This window comes from Myiozetetes cayanensis, unplaced genomic scaffold (genome assembly GCF_022539395.1).
Source record: "Myiozetetes cayanensis isolate MyiCay16 unplaced genomic scaffold, myiCay2020 scf16, whole genome shotgun sequence".
Classification (NCBI taxonomy): domain Eukaryota; kingdom Metazoa; phylum Chordata; class Aves; order Passeriformes; family Tyrannidae; genus Myiozetetes; species Myiozetetes cayanensis.
This window is the reverse complement of record NW_026087270.1, coordinates 9,274,696-9,291,757: the sequence shown is the minus strand read 5'-3', so window position 1 is coordinate 9,291,757 and position 17,062 is coordinate 9,274,696. Positions and strand designations below refer to the sequence as shown.

At 37.9% G+C, this 17,062-nt stretch overlaps 1 protein-coding gene across 7 annotated transcripts in view; it reads left to right on the top strand.

Annotated features, from left to right (window-relative positions):
* PHKB (phosphorylase kinase regulatory subunit beta) overlaps positions 1-13,289 on the top strand; it is a 70,324-nt gene extending 57,035 nt beyond the window's left edge. For 6 of the 7 annotated variants that reach the window (XM_050311660.1, XM_050311667.1, XM_050311663.1 and 3 more), the window contains 7 exons: positions 629-719; positions 2,313-2,515; positions 5,157-5,291; positions 7,863-7,992; positions 8,393-8,500; positions 9,823-9,963; positions 12,258-13,289. In XM_050311660.1, coding sequence (XP_050167617.1) covers positions 629-719; positions 2,313-2,515; positions 5,157-5,291; positions 7,863-7,992; positions 8,393-8,500; positions 9,823-9,963; positions 12,258-12,395 — 946 coding nt within the window. In that variant the 3' untranslated portion in view covers positions 12,396-13,289. The remainder of the gene's footprint in view (positions 1-628; positions 720-2,312; positions 2,516-5,156; positions 5,292-7,862; positions 7,993-8,392; positions 8,501-9,822; positions 9,964-12,257) is intronic. The other variant, XM_050311661.1, reaches the window with a different exon arrangement.
* Positions 13,290-17,062: the final 3,773 nt, after the last annotated feature.

Here is a 17,062-nt window from a genome sequence, read left to right as displayed (position 1 = left end):
TGCTAGAAAAGCTCAATTACAGGCCTGTTAGGTTTCTATTTTGTCAGGAAATTATTATTAAAAGTATTCATATCTTTGGCCATCAACTGCATATATGGAAGAATGTTTTTCTGAGAAGTTGCAGGTTGTTTTTAGCCTAGCAGGTTACACAGGTCTCTTCTTTTCATGCTACACATGCAAAATGTTAGCTCAGCATGGAACACACAACAAGGCCTTGGTGTTACGTGTTGTACTTTCTCTTGCAAAATCTTTCTGACCCTTCCTTAACCTTGGTAATTTTTTAGTCTATTTATCTTGCAAAATGATGAAAATGCCTTAAAAGAGGAGCTGGCATCTCTTACCTGTCTGTTTTCAAGATGCTGCTGAGAAGAGAACAAGAAGCTTTTTATGGAGCTGGCAGTTTAATGAGTTCTAATGAGATACATTATTGATCCATTAACCTATATCTAGACTAAAAAATGAAAATCCATATAGAAAAGTACATAAAATCTGATCCAAATTCCACTTTATAAATAACGATGTGTTCGCTGAGTTAGTTTTGAGATCTCTGGCAGCCTTTAAACTGCTGTATGAATTCATTAAACTGGCTTGTGATATGTAGTGGGATTGCTCTGTTTTCTGCCCTCAGGTCTGTTGTGCGCTTCGCAGCAAGTCTTTTAGGTAAACTAGTGGACAGCCTTGCACCATCTATTACTAATGTTTTAGTTCAGGGCAAGCAGGTAAGTCTTTGCTCCTCAGAAATGTTTTAAGGAATTATAACAGAGAAACTAAACAAATGGCTTTTTAATTTTGAAGGCCTCTGATGCTTCTTTTTTAAAAGTCCCCAATGGCTTAAAAAATCTTTAGTGAGGAAGAAAAATCCAGGGAAAATTAAGATATATTTAATAATTGCATATGGAATTGGCTAATATTTCTGTTTCTAATCAATGACAGAAAGAGACTGAAAAGACAGTTCAGCATTTAGGTAAGAGGGGAAAAGGTATGATTTGCATGAAATTCTTTAGGTTTAAGATCTCTGGGGAGACCTTAGAACCCCTTCCAATGCCTAAAGGGGCTCCAGTAGAGCCAGAGAGGGACTTCTGACAAAAACATGCAGAGACAGGACAAGAGGGAATGGCTTCAAAATGAGATAGGGTAGGTTTAGATGAGATATTATGAAGAAATTCTTTACTGTAAGGGTGGTGAGACCCTGGCACAGATTGCCTAGAGAAGCTCTGGCTTCCCCATCCCTGGGAGTGTTAAAGGCCAGGTTGGATGGGACTTGGAGTAGATTATCTTTAAGGTATCTTCCCACCCAGACCTTTCTAAAATTTATATGTAGATATATAGAGAGATATATATATCCTCTTATTTCACAAAAGTTTTGAAAGACTTCTTTAATGAAAATGTAGCCATTCTCTCTAATTGAACATTAGACAACACGTGGGTGGCAGCTGAGCCAAAGGTCTTTCAGGATTTTAGTATTCTATTTCAACAAAGTTTAATCAACAGTGTTTCATCCTTTCTTAAGGAGGATGTAATTTTTTTTTTCTCCAGCACAATAATTTTAATTAAGTTCCTGAATAACTGCTTCCAAATAATGCTAATTGAATATTTATGTCTATTTGTATTAAGTATGTGTATGTGTATACTTGCTTATATGCAGTGTTGTGACAGATTTGTCTTTGTCCTACTCCAGACTGAGGTCTGGGTTTGTGCTTCTGGCGCTCCACAGCTGTAGAGGAAACGGCACCTGCATGCAGCATGATTTGAGGCTATCTGCAACTTTTTAACCTAACTTTTCTTCACTGGTCACGGTGTAACAATGGTCTTTATTATAGGAAAAAAACTGTTTTACTGACGGTAGATTAAAAACAAACCAGAATTTTAACAAAATTCCTTTTCTGTGGTTAAACAATCCAGTAGCAGCAATATATTTTCTTAAAATGAAGGCTGTAACTTTTAGGATGCTATTAGAAATAAGAAAACAAAACTATAAATTTGATTTTGAATTTTAAGTGAGCTTCACAGCTGAAATGTATGAAATGAAATACTGTCTAAACCTCATTGTTGCAGTTACAATTATAACCAAAGCATTTTTATTTTAATATAGAAAAATACATTCCATATTTATTGTTGTCTTTAGTGAAGTTTATTACTTCAATAGCATCCAATTAACAGTATTAACAAGCATCAGCCATTGACATAAAATTATTTTTGTATTGTGCAATTTTAACAAGCAAAGCAGAGCTGATGAAGTTGAATTTCTGAATTTCTTCTGCAGTGCTTTTATTCCTGTCTGTGTCTTCTGAATTGTTTTCAATGTACCGTAGGTGACACTTGGAGCTTTTGGCCAGGAAGAAGTTGTTATTTCTAACCCCTTATCCCCAGCAGTGATTAAGAACATAATTTATGAAAAATGTAATTTACAAGATGAAAGAGAAGCCGTAGTTCAGCAGGAACTTGTCATACATATTGGCTGGATCATCTCAAATTCACCTGAGCTGTTCAGGGGGATGCTGAAGATACGGATTGGGTCAGTAAAGTATCTGCTGTTGTTCTTTATTACTACTGCTATTGCAGAAGAATATTCATACTTCAGATATATGCAGATGATTGCTACATTGCAGAAATGGTTTATGTAAGATGATGCAGCAGAACTTGTTTATTTCAGTTTTAGGAAGCCTGCCTTAATTAGTTTGCCAAAAGCAGGTACACAACTCTTCTCAAATTTGCCAGTCAGTAGTGTAAAGTGGAGGAGAGGCAGTCCTTGTCATGGTCCATTTGGAGCATTCCTACTGCTGATACAGTGAACTAGAGGACTTTACAAAGCTTGATCCCTGTAACCATGGCCTTAGTGGGGTTGGATGCTGTTGGATTCTGTAGCTAAAAGTGTTCTTCAAAACCACCTCAAACCAAATACCCCCACTCCCCAGCTGAATAGTATCCCTAGTGCAGACAGCATACACCACTTCTTGACTGCTCATCAGCTGCCTAGTTGTCCAATTCTATACTGAATAGGTTTGTCTGAGCCAGGAACCAAAAAGCTGAATCAAGTTTAAAGCATCATTTACCTGGTGGGTTGTTCAATTTAGTTGACAAGGTGACCTACAAATAGTCTGTGCTGGAGCATTGTCATATTCCATGGTATCTGCATTTACTCTGCTATCTGCAGAAGTTAATTATTGTTCACATTTAGGAAGAGACATGCATTTGAATAAGCACTTCTTTGAAGAGACCAGGTGCTACTGACTGAGATACACAGAATGAGTGAGCACGCTTTAAAAATCAGAACTTAAGTGTTCCATCTTCCCTAATTTTTTTCCTTAGAGAAAAATATGGCATTTCAGCACTGGAGGTAGATATCAGCAGTCTTTTTTCAAGCACACAAAATTCATATTTCCACTTTAGCAGTACATTCTAGTCGTCATAAACCCAAAAATTTTTCAAATGCCTGTATTAGATTTGACTGGAATACATCTATCCTTTTGCACTTAAATGCTTTTCTGTCCCCTCTACAGATCCATGTTACTCTTCTTTCCTCCCCCTCCTTATTCTCTGTATCTAATCTTTTTGCAATTTTTTTTCTTTCTTCCAAGGTTAATGCTAGAGATTCAATTTCCTTTATTTCAGTGTTATCACCCACTCCAGTGAGCAAAATTAACCTTCTCACAGAAATGCCATTCCAGTTTGGTAATGATTTGATTTAGTGTCCTGTTATTGATTTGTTTTCAGGGTTCCTTGTTGAAATAGATCAAGTTGCTGACAGGCCTATTACTGTAAAAACTCCCAACCTATGACTTCTACCCTCCTCTTATCAGTGAAGAGCTCAGTAGAAGGTCCAGTCTTGACTTTGCTGTGGTTTGGAGGCCACTGCAAAGAGAAAATACCAGTGAGGGACTTACAGACACATTGGAGTCATCAGTGAGGAAAGGACAGATTCCTGAGCCAGTTGTGTTGTTAATCTTAGTAGGGAGAGAAGGACACTATTCCCCTGCTAAAATAAATGAAAGTAGTATGTCCTGCATAATGTAATGTGTCCACGTTGCCTGATCTTCTCTGGTGTCTTGCACCTTCAGTGCAAGGTCTTGGAAACATCAAACTTAAAGCAGCGTTGGATCAGCTGGCTGGACATCTCCACATTGTCTGTAGTTACTAAGAATGATTTAGAAAAGTCTGTGATTGACTTACACAAACACAGACATTCTGCACCTTGTTGGCTGAATAACTAAGTGACCATGGAATGTGGCTAACACTGATGACAGTGTAGCTCCCTTAAGAATATGCTGCTTTTTGGGATAATCACAGGAAAGCTCTTCGATGTAACCCAGACTTGATCAGGTGTTATATGACGGACTATCTGAAGACAAACTAGTTAAGTTTCTTTTTCCTTTTGTTGAGTAATACCTGCCTGAACTGAACCAATGTAGATGGTAAGAGACCGAGCTCTGTGCTCAGCTATTTGGCTTCAAATGTATCTGTACCTTATTTCATCTTTGATATTGCATTTGAGGCTGTAGCACTGGTTTTACGTAATGTGCAGAATAAAACTCAGCATTTTCCTTCAATACTTTGCCAAGGTTTGCCTCTCTGATACCTAAGGCGAAAATTCTTTGCTGCTGCCATGTTTTTATTTAATCACGTTTTTCAAAAGGGAATAGCAGAAGAAAGTGTGATAGACTGCAAAAAGGAGTTTCAAAGGCTAAAAGTATAAGTAAGCCCTGAAGTATTTTTAAAAGTAAAATCTTGTCATTTTAATGAATTTTTAAAACTCTTCAGCAAAATGCATATATTGTTAGAGCCTAATTTTGAATAAGAGTTTTAACATCAAAAGCCGGGAAAATGTTTGTCTTAATGAACATGGGATGTAGTCAAATCAATTTTTTGTAGCCAATTTTTTTTGTAGTCAATTGTAATCAATTTTTTGTAGTCAAATCAAATTTTTCTATGCAAAGCATGCTCCACAACACATTTATTAAAATATATGCATTATCCCTTTCAGTTCATATCATGTTTCAATCAAGCAATATGAGTTGTAGAGTCTGATATTTTATGCCTTTCCTGACAGCCAAATAGCAGGATCATGTGGAATTCTTATGAGCTATTTTATTAGACTAATTTTTCATATTTGGAAACTTTGTATTTAATTAGTAAATATATTCCTTGCATTGCTTCAGATGGATTATTCATGCTATGCAGTATGAATTGAAAATCCGTGCTGGGGATATGCCAGCCAAGGACTTGTACCAGATGTCTCCTAGTGAAGTGAAGCAGCTTCTGCTGGACATCCTTCAGCCACAGCACCCGGGCAGGTAATGAGGTGTGGGGGTTTGTGGCACCTCTCTTCATTCATAATCCACTGTTCAAGTGAATTTAGTTTCTGAACACCTTTGCACACCCCTGAAATCACCAGGCATCTCTAATCACTAATACACTTATTTAAGGAAAAGTAGGAAAAATGCACTTTTTCAGTCTTTCATATGTGTTCAGGTTCTACAATTGTTTCTTTTATATTGCATATTCCTTTTTCAGCTTTATCCTTGTGGAATTCTCTTCACTGCCACAGAAAAGAGATCTGCCTACTGTAAAATGAAGCATTACATCCTTTGACGTGGGGAAAGAAGCCAAAAATTACCCAATAACCTCTACTTAAGTAGCTTGTAAGAACAGTTTGTCTGCTGTTCAGTGCCCTCTTTCTTCTAGGTTATTATATGAATTAAGAACAGATGTTCTCTAGAATTCTTGAGAGAGTGGTACTGCCTGAAACTTGTCATCTTTTCTCCAAGCTGTAATCAGCTGCCAAAAAGAGCATTCATTGTGGTACAAAGTATGCAAGACAAAAGTTAAGATTACAGTATTTCCACTGAACTGTATTGATAAGAGTGAAGTCAAAACTCTTGCTTTTAGTTTTGCTTTAGGTTAGATTAATCTTTGGCACATAGTACTGCTGATAATTCCCATAGTCCTTGACTGAATGGATGATGGCCTTTTCTCTCAACGAAGAGGAAGTGCACAACACATCCCATTTACTTGTGTTCCTGCTTCATTCAGAACACACCTGTTTTATTCCCCAGTCTATAATGCCTGAGAAACAAGTTGCTTAAATTGGTGTCTCATCTCTCAGTCCCACTGGCCATGTGCTCTATCTCCCAGGTGCTTTTTGGTGTCTGGGTTGTGTTTATTTAAATTCTTCTTGTTTAGGTGCTGTCTCTACTCACACTAATGCTGACATTATTCTGCTAAAACTGGATCAGAACAACCCCTGGTCTCTCTGTGCAGCTCTTTCCATTATGTATTAGGCTATTTAGGAAACAATTTGGTCAATCACAGTAAGCATTTCAAGCACCATCCATCATTAGAGATCTTACCTCGAGTCACCACAGCACCTTCTGCTTTTGATTCCTTGTTGTGGTTTTGATTCCTGTAACTCAGGATAGATAGGTCAGTAAAGAGCACTCAGATGGATTTTCTGAGGATGAGGATTCTTTTTATGGGGCTTATCTGAGTACAAAAGCTTGCCAGCATATTCTTCAAACCTTCCTATCTTTAACTTCTTCCTGTACAGAATTATAACTTGTTTCTCCTTGCCCATTAGTGACTCGTTTTTAAAAGTTCTCTTCCTGCCAGGAACTACAGAACACTGTTTCCTTGCTTTTTTTTTTTTTTTGTGACAGTTTTTCCTACTCTTGTGATCTTTAGAAAAAAATCTCTGCTAGTGTAACATCATATCTCACTGCCAATTAATTTGTCATGCAGGAATGGCTAATGCTCTGTTTACCTCCCCAAACAGTCCACAACCAACCTTTCTCCAAATTTTCACAGATAGTAAAATTTTTGCAATTTTCCTACCTCTTACACTGTACTCCAGGGTATGATACCATGTACATGCATATATTACATGTCTCATCAACAGAGTGCAGACTCCACAGATACTTTGAACCTATTTATGTAGGTCACAGGATTACAAGTAACCTTTTTTTAAATGTTCTTTTAATGGTCCAAATAGTTATAAAACTCATTTTGCTTTTTCAGTTTACAAGACTGTCTTCCTTGCCAATGTAATGTGTATAGGTCAGAGTATTTTTCACATCTTCAAATGCTTCTTTTTTTGAATTAAGAAAACAACCTCTTATTTCTACCACCACTGGTCTTTCTGCTTTTATGGAAGTTTTCTTGTCCTAATCCAAGGACAGAGCTGTACAGAGAGTGAGATGGAGCTGTCATAATAGACAGAAGTTTTTGGCAGTTAAGTGACACATTGCTGGTGTCTCAAATGCTGTGGCTAAAGCTCCATTGCTGTAATAATACTGAGAAGAAAAAAATAGGAAAAATAAAACTTGATGGATGTAAGTGAAAGAGGCTGTGGACAGTCTGCTGCTGAAGACAAACAAAATTTGTGATTTATGGTGAAGGTAACTCAGTTTGTTCAAAACTTTAGTTTAACAAAACCATTCTGTTGAATTTTCTAAATTTACAGGCCACTTGTTTTCTACACACCGTCAGAAAAAAACCCTACCTTCAGCAATTCTTACCTTTCAGCAGAAATTTCTGCTGAAATACGCTCTCCTAATATGATTAGACATGATGAATTCAATCTGCTGCTGTTACTGGACTGCACTGGATAGATTTCACAGTTAATTCTTTTTCTCCAGTTACATAAAACCAACACACACCTAAGAATAACATTCTGATCTCTGATGCTGAGCATCCTTAATGTGTTTGTTTGGAGTGAACCTCCCCTGAGAGCGCACCATGTACTGCGTGTGCATGTTGAGGTGTGTGTGATGTCACTGCTCACCTTGCTGGCTCCCAGCACAGGAAGGTGGCTTTGTGGTGCTCCTGTCAGAGGTTCTCACGGGAGGTTCCCCCTGTGTGTGCCCCAGGAGCTGGCTGAACAGGAGGCAGATCGATGGCTCTCTGAACCGAACCCCGGCCGGGTTCTACGATCGGGTGTGGCAGATCCTCGAGAGAACTCCCAACGGTTTGATCGTGGCTGGGAAATTCCTACCACAGGTAAAACCAGCAGAGGTGCTCAGTTATTCCTATTCTACCTGAAAATGGTGAATTATTTTGTCATTAATCTTTATTTTATGTCATGATGTTTAACTTGTTCCTGTTAGAAATGAAGAGTAGAAAAGTATTTGCAAGTTCTCATTTTTTTTTTTTGGGGGGGGAGTAAAATACAATTAGAATGGAAGGCAAGTATTTCTATTAAAGCACATTCATAAAAGCGTAAGTCTAGAAGTCTAGAAAACTCATTCCAAATCATGGACTCTGAAATCTGCTCCCTTTTTGATCCTACAGTGGTTGTATTTCTTTGTTGAGTAGGATTCAACAAGCAAACAGGCTCTACTTGGGGGGGGGTTGATTTAATGCAGATGGCCTTTGAGTAACAATATTATTTCTCTTTCAGCAACCAACCTTATCGGATATGACGATGTATGAAATGAATTTTTCCCTTCTGGTTGAAGATATGCTGCAAAACATCGACCAGCCACAATATAGGCAAATTATTGTAGAGGTCTGTGGCCAGCAATTACTGAAATTTTATAATATGCATGAGTGTGTTACAGCCTGAAGGAAAAAAAAATAACCCAGACTCAAATATCTGAAGAATTAGCATTTTAAATATAAACACTTGCTTCAGTGGTTTCTCCATAACCTCCATGATTAAACAGGTTTCTGTTAACATATTCAGAATATACCAAGTCCTTAATGTTCTTTACCTCTACCAAATATTAATGACAGTACCAATACAATTAGGTCACAGGAGGTAAAAATTAATTAGGAGTAATTCCAAAGTAGCTTTCCTTCAAGTCCCGAGCCCTTGCCTTTTCCTAACAATTTTCTAGGTCTAGCCAAAACTGCTCTAAAATAATCCATTTGCCCTCCAAAGGATTCTTCTTTCCATTTTTGCTGAGGCTGCTCTAATAAGTTGCCTTATATTAATGAATCAAATAACTTCCCATTTCCTCGTGTTCCTGTACCAAAGAGTAAAGCAAGAGGCTGTTTAAACTCCCTGCCCATCACTGTACATGATGTTTGCTTTTTGAACAGCTCTAGAGCACCTGTACCGTTGGTTGCTGACACCTGTGCTGTCAGCAGCACTCACTGTTAGTCCCCAGGTGTGTGCCCCTGGTGCTTGTGATTATTGCTCCACAGGGAAATCAAATCCCTCTCTGCTCTGGCTCACAATTCATGGTCAGGCTGCTTGTTGGAACATCTCCAATTTTTGCTAAAAGATACCAAAATTACCAAACCCAACATGGCCAGTACATACTCCACTGCCCACTTGTAGGTACTTCAACAGGACACTTGCCATGTTCACCTTCCTATTTTAAACCCCTTTCAGATGTAAGTTAGGAAAATTCTGAAGAACTAAGACTTTATTGATATTTATGGACTTTGGTTTTCATAAACTTTGTCAAAGTATGACATATAATCTGTAATTATGCCTCAAAATACCAAATGCTGAGGTTCAGTGTTTACTGCCTTTTGCCCTCTCCATTGATTGAGCACCAGCATTTGTGCAGCCACACAGTGAACTGAATAAAATAGGAAATAACTTCCCTGGCTCCCAGCCAAGTTAGATGTTAATGTCAATCATTTACACAGTGCCCTTAACTAGGTAGTCACCAGCAATTGTAACCTTTCATGAAAGCCTGCTTTTCCAGTGATTCTTTTATCAAAGTCAGAATTCTATTATCTGTGTGCTATTACCTGTGCCATTATTAAATGGCTTCCTGCTTCAAAGAGGCACATGCAATTACCAGCAGTGCTATTATGTAACCTGAATTTTAAAAAATCAAATTTAAAGTCTTACAGTCTTTTTCTGCCTTTTAGTTGCTGATGGTTATATCTGTTATTTTGGAGAGAAATCCTGAGCTAGAGTTCCAGGACAAAGTGGACTTGGACAAAGTGGTGCAAGAAGCATTTCATGACTTTCAGAAAGATCACAGCAGTCCAAAGGGAGCTGAAAGTCAAGTGAGTAAAATATTGCTGTCTTATGGAATTTACCATTCTTACTGAAGTTATAAATGTTAATTCTGTGCAGTTCAGAGTAAAAAGCAATTGATGGGAGTTCAGAATGGAACACAAAGAAGAAATCAGTATACCCAAGTGCTGCCTAAGCCTGCAAAGAGCCTTTAAGCAGAGATGAAAGAGGTGCACTTTGTTGCTGAATTGTAATTTCAAAATGTTAGGGTAGGGGGAACACTCAGTGTTACATAGCTCTGAAATGGGAGTCTGTGTAAAGCTGGAAAAGTTACTTGTTTAAGGGGACAGAATTCATTAAGGGGGACACTAGAACAGAGAAGAGTTAAAAATAAGAAAAAAAAACTAAAGCTCAGCATGGAAGTGTGGACTTAAGGTCTTATGTACACAGATACTAAGAAAAATTTAGTAACCAAAGAACTCTTATTGACTGTATTAATGTAAGAACTTGAAACACAAAACTGTTCTTGGTTACGGATTTTTGTGCTGGAGTTGCATTTGTGACCTAGCAAGCTTTTGATATCTAAGGGTTAAAATTCAAATTAATGAATAAATGCTTCTAATATTTACTTCTCTAGAAGTGTAGGGTTTATGCTTTAGAGACCTCTAAATATTCTTACTACAAGTTTTGGTGCCTCAAAGCTCTGAACTTCTGTAATAAAGCCAAGTTTATTGAACTGGTTGAAGGAGGAAATAGGAATAAAGCAGTGGGACAAGTCCCTGTGCTGCTGAGGATGATCTTCTTTGCTCTGTCTGGCATTTTATTGTGCCCAATATATTCAAAAATATCTGTGCTAGCTCTGAAGAATTTATTGATTCATAACATTGACATGCAACAGCACTTCCTCTTGCTGAATTTAGCTCCTTTAAAGGATGAGGAAGGATATGCTCCTTGGGAATTCTTTCAAATGTTTCAATGTTCACTCTTTTGCCACTAGTTTTTTGTAATAAGGTTTGAAAGCAAGACCCATATCCAGCCTCAGCAACATGTCACTCTGCATAGTAGTTTTGTTTGTAAAAGAACACAGTTTTCTTGAAATTACAATTTTTTTGGCCCATTTTGGAGGGTAATGACTCTGTGGCCGTGACAAACTTGCACATCATCCACACAAAGGGCTGTTAAGTGCCAGCTCCACACTGGATCCTGAATATGCTACTGCCTTCTTGTGACAATCTGCGAATCCCCAGTGGCACTAAAGAAAGATTCCATGCAAATCCCAGTGTTTACTGGTGCTGCCCTAGCCTCCATTGAAGTGATGGATTTTTTTCCAAGGCTAGATCTACTTAGACAAGTGCCTTTTTGTCTCCAGGAAAGAAATCCTATAGTTGTGAATAGTATGTTTAAGGTTGTTGGAAATTCCAGCTCCTTACATGAGAATTTTCTGGAACCTACCTCTCCAAATTCCCGGGTGTATGCCTGCTGGCAGCTAACTGTAGCCTATTTAGGATTGTTCTTATGGTGTTCTGTCTCAAAGTTTCCTAAAACACATGGCTAAAAACTCCTAATTTGTCTGAACTATGGTCTTCCATAAAACCAACTTGCAAATATTTTGAACTTTGCTAGTTCCGTGTTAACATACAATAAATGTCAAAAGTATTTACTCCAGTAATTTCAAACACATCTTAAAACTTCATCAGTCTAATATTTTCACCACACCATCTCTGCCCTTGATTTAATAAAAGTAACCAGTTTCCTGAATTAAAGTGTTGAGCCTTTATATAGCAGCTAATATATAATTGGAGAATAAGCAGATGTTTTAACGTCATTAGCTGTGAAAAACAGGTGTTGAGTGAAGGACACCTATTTTGGTGAACTGATTAATGAGTTAGTTCATGTGATACCTGTGGGTTGGATCTTGGATTTTTTCCTTCTGAATAAGTCTTCAGTGTTCCATCTCCATGTAGACCCAAGGCTCTGGCTCACAACTGTGCTGTGGCAGCACAGTGAGGGCCCACAGTCAGCACCCAGCTGCATGTTTTAGGAGAGCAGTTGTTCTCTGACAGCTGTGACATTTAAAAAGAAATATTAAGAAGGTGGTATCTGTATAGTCCTGGAAAACTCAATGCAGAAATAGATGCAGTAAATCTTAGTAACCTGTTCTCCATGTGCTAAGGTAAGTATATGGGGGAGATTTCTGAAAATGGAGCAGAATTGTTCTATAGCTTTAAACTCCTGAAAACCACATTTGCACTTCTGCCATATTTGTGATGTTCCTCTTGGTACCCTGTGTTTGGCTGCTTTTCTTAATCAACACTAATGGCAGCATCTTCTCCTCGCCCTGCAGAATGACATGACTGCTTTCTACAACACCCACCCACTGGGGAAGAAGGGAACGTGCAGCTACTTGAGTAAAGCTGTGATCACCTTACTGCTGGACGGGGAAGTGAAAGCAAGCAGTGATGATCCCTGTACCATCAGCTGAAGCTGTGAAACACAAAAAGGAATGGTTGCTTTAGCTAGTGTTCTATGTATAGCATATATTAAAACACTGTTTTGAAGAGTAAGGCTAGCAATACAAATGCATATTATCCTCTGCTGAAAGAAGTGCCATTAAAGATACCAAGTGCCACCTAAGTTTTTCCTTTCTCAACTATGCAGCTGTAACCGAGCACATGAAGTTAGTCCGATGGTAATTGATTAAGCTGAATGAGAATTTATGTATGATCCTAAATTATGCACCTAATGTAGCTGGTTAACTTCAAAAGAAAAACAGTTTTTGTCTTTATACTTCTATTTATTTATAATTACAGACAAGTTTATTGTAAACTCTGAATGGAATTCAGAAAATACCTTAATTAACATGCATACCAATCAGTATGGAAATACAAAAATTGGATTATTTTCTTACTATTTTACACATAAATTGTAGGTGATGGTTAAAGGGTTGTTATTCATTCTAGGTTTTCTGTATCAGTTAAATTGACAACATTCTTTTAAGGTGTTTTTTTTTAATTTACCAATTGGTAACTTGATATACAGGTTTCATTCTAATAGAGCTACCTTTTATCTCAAGCAATACATATCATTGCAGTTTCCCAACTGTAGTTTAAACATCTGTAAGTTAACAAGGGAAATGTATGATAACAAGATAAAAGTTTGTTTTTAAAAAAAGGGCAAACACGCTGTATTTAAAATTAACATCAATGAAGAAATAAGTTTGTATTACATATGCTATCTTTGCATTAAAAAATTCAAAATACACTTATTTATCTCCTAAATGTGTGAAAACACTGTATGCAATATGCTTTATTTTGGTGAAAATAATAAAAAGCAAATGCTTGTAAAAAAACCCTGTCAATAAAAATACTTTAAGTGACATGCAAAGAGACACCTGTTTCTAGAGGTTTTAAAAATATTGTTTGAAATTGATGTATATCTTGCCATATAAATATACAACATCACTCTTGTCTACAAACTGTAAATCCTGAAGAAAGGAAACAGTCCTTTCTGTGCACACCCTACAGGTTACTCCAGGAGCACTGGCAGTTCCTTCCACAGTGGCTCTAGTTTTGGCTTTGCAATTGCTTGTGATTTAAAATGTTAATGCACTTTAATTCTTACCACTTCTTGCTGCTTCTCTTCTGCTCTTACTCCCTTAATACCTCAGTTACTGGGAAGCCTCAGATTTGCTGATCTTGGTCTGACCTTTATAACTGCAAATGAATGAAAATGCCACTCACCACTTTTCCTTATTCAAACCTGCAATGAAAATCCATGCAAGCTGTTCTTGTTTTCCTTTATAGCCTTGAACACATAGTTTATGAAATTGCAGTTGTGACAATTTTTCACCTTCTACAAAATACGGTTAGATTAGAAGATGAAGATAACAAAATCCAGCAGAATCCACATTCTTTGAAAAAGGTTCTTGGGTCTGGAAGGACAATACCATTAATTTTTCTCTTGGTGAAGTAGGAATAAGACAGGAGCTTGACACAAATGGCTCTTAAGCTTTAATAACTTGCCTATTAAATTATAGTTTTATAAGATAAGAAGATAATTGGAATAGAAACAAACATTTCTACTAAACAATTTTCTACATTATAAAGTGAAATCACAGAGGAGAGAGAAATTTTTATGAAAATAAAGAGGGCAGCAGAAAATTAAATGTAAACCTGATAGTTTTTAAACAGACCATAGGTCAAGTAATGTGTGGTTAGTATATAATAAACTTGGTCCTAATTTCTTTGAAAACGTTCTGCCTCAAAAACACAAGGAAAAAGATGCATTTGGGGTTGTAAATTAATAATTGAAGGTGCAACAGTCAATGTTCACAGTGCCCTGTGAACTGACAAGAGTTGCTGGCACTAGACTTGCTCCAGCCATTAAATAAATAAGTCCCCAAGGGTTCAGTGTTGGTTCACACCATTAAGTTCCTTATTACCCACCTTCATAGTGCTCCAAAACTGGAAAAACCATTTGACTTTCAAGGGGAAGTAAGATCCATTAGAGCAATAGGAAAACAATAGTTGAAGTCGTTTAAAGTTTAGCTATTGAGTAAAAGCAGGTTGTTTTTAAGCACTTTTTTCCCCCAGGTTCCTCTATGAGATGCTCTTGAGAAGAAGACCAAATTATTTCAGCTAAGCAAATCACAGGAAAAAAAATTAATCCCTTTTTCCTCTGCTATTAGAAAGAGGGGAAATACCAACTTACAGTGACAACTCCTGGTGTAAATACACATAAACCCACCCCCCCTCTTCACCCCCAAACTCAATCACCTTCAATGTTGTCAAAACCATTGTCTTCACACTGTGGATTACAGTGACAGTAAATAGGTGTCATGTTCACAGCACAGCAGACATTTCAACCTGCTCCAGTCCTCAGGAGAATTCAGAAGGTTAGAAGTTGACACGTGCAGTCAAGGCTTTCTTGGCATTTTTGCTGTTTGCTTTGTTGCTTCCCTCCATACAACTTCAGTCTGACTTTGCTCACAGATCAGTTTGTGCAGCTGCTACAGAAGAGTAGCAGAAAAAAATAAACAACCAGGTTAATAATAAATAAATCTCTGAGAAATCCTCTTCATTACTTGCTAATGCACCGTAGCAGAAAACACAGTAAGAGATCCTGATCTGAACAGGCTTTTGTTGGATCAATCCAAAGGTGGTGCTGTCACAACACTCCTGGGGCATTTTTCTGAATAATGTTTTGTCATCAAGGTCTGTCAGCAAGCAGTGTCTGATGACAGCACCTTTAGGGTTAATATGATAATATCACAGAGAAATCACAGAATATTCTGAGTTGGAAGGGACCCACAAGGATCATTGAGTCCACAAGGATCAAGTCTTCAATGAATGGCCCATACAGGGGTCAAACCCAGGAGCTTGGTGTTATTGGCACCATGGGCTGACCAGCTGAGCTAATCTTAGGGGCATCGTTCTGCTTTTGTAATTTAGGTCTCCTATTTTTTGTTTTCACTGCCATTTAAAATACTTTCTTAAACCTTGCACGTGGAGTTCATGCCATGAAAATAAATTCCTCAAGAAATGGTCATCGTTCACAATCACTGCCATTTTATATTTATGTGCCTCCTACAGTTTTCAAGAAAGTCTACCTGCTTTACCAATGGCATTTTTAAGACTGAAAATTGTCCTTTTGTAAAAATGCAGTACTAATATCACTGAAAGACATATTTAATGAAAAAAACCCAATAATATAGTCACAGCATATACCCTGAAGATACTCTGTATGCTAGTTTGTAAAAGGAAAAAATAAATGTACCAAAGGGAGTGGGAGTGGTGGGGCAGTCTAATACCTAAAACATAAATTATAAAAATACTGGGATGCAATTAATTCCACTGAAGCCTCTATATTTCATCCCAGAAATCAATCAAGAGAACGACTTGATTGAATTTTTAGATAATTACTATCCACAAAACCCCTGCCAGACATACTCTCTTCTCCAGAAGCGTGACAGTCTTTTAAGCTAATGAACTAAGCCTTGCAGCGTGGGAAGAGAAAATTAAATAAGCAAGAAAATCTATGCTCTGCCATAAACACAAAATGAAACAGAGTTGTAAAACACTGCTGAGAGCCCAAAGGAAATGTGCAGGATTACACACTGTCCATGCCTACTCCTGCTCCTGCCACAGGATTACCCACTGTCCATGCCTACTCCTGCTCCTGTCACCTCAATTCCAAACCATGGGTCGTGTGTGTGGGAATATGGGGAGAAGATAAGAAAGAAACAGCAGGGTCTGAACTAGAGAGAACTTAAAGGATTTGCCCTTGGCGTTGTGGTCTTGTGTTTTTGTGGGTGTTTGTTTTGTGGGAGTGGAATAAGGAGGTTGTATTCTTTTCATTTGCCTGTGCAGAACTCTGACATTAGGAACCATCAGTGGGTTTTCTCCACCTCAGCAAGCTTTTCCTTTTGCACATTGTCAGGAGCTGGAACAAAAACAAAATGCAGAAACACCAGATAAAAGTCTACATGTGGTGGGTGTTTCCTGAATCAGACAGACTTTCCTAAAAAAGGCTTGCAATGGCTCCTTGTGAAAGCTTTCTGTAACAAGGCGTGTTTCTGACAAGGGAAGGGGAAAAGGAACTAAATGACTTCCCCTCTTCACCTAAATACACACAGGGTAATTGCTACTTTTTTCAAATCAGGTCAAAAATCAAGTCTCTTTTATTTCCTAAAATAACAACCTTCTGAGGCAAAAGAGATGTCATTTGGAACAATGGCTCCTGCGAGTGCCAGCTGGGATTATTCTCACCTGAGCCTTGTCCCTGTGGGCAAGTGGCACGAAGCTCAGACAGCCCTTTCAGAATGCCACAGCTGCTGTTTCTGGGAATGAAGTTGAGGTCAAACAGAGAGGGGGAAAGGTGACATCATGCATAGGAAAGAAAAGTTATGTAGGAACCATTTCTTACCTAATTTTCACATTAGTGAAACTGTCAAAAGGAAGGGGTCTGGAGGTTCTGTGCCTGGACACATCAAGAGATCCACTCAGGTTCAAGTGCATGTAGGAAGAGAGGACCTTGTGTTGGTTTATATCTGTGCAAGATCATGGACCTAAAACTTGCGTATCACTCCAGCCTGGTGGGAAACACATAATTTACTAAAAAGTAACTCACAAGAGAATAATGGATGAAAAC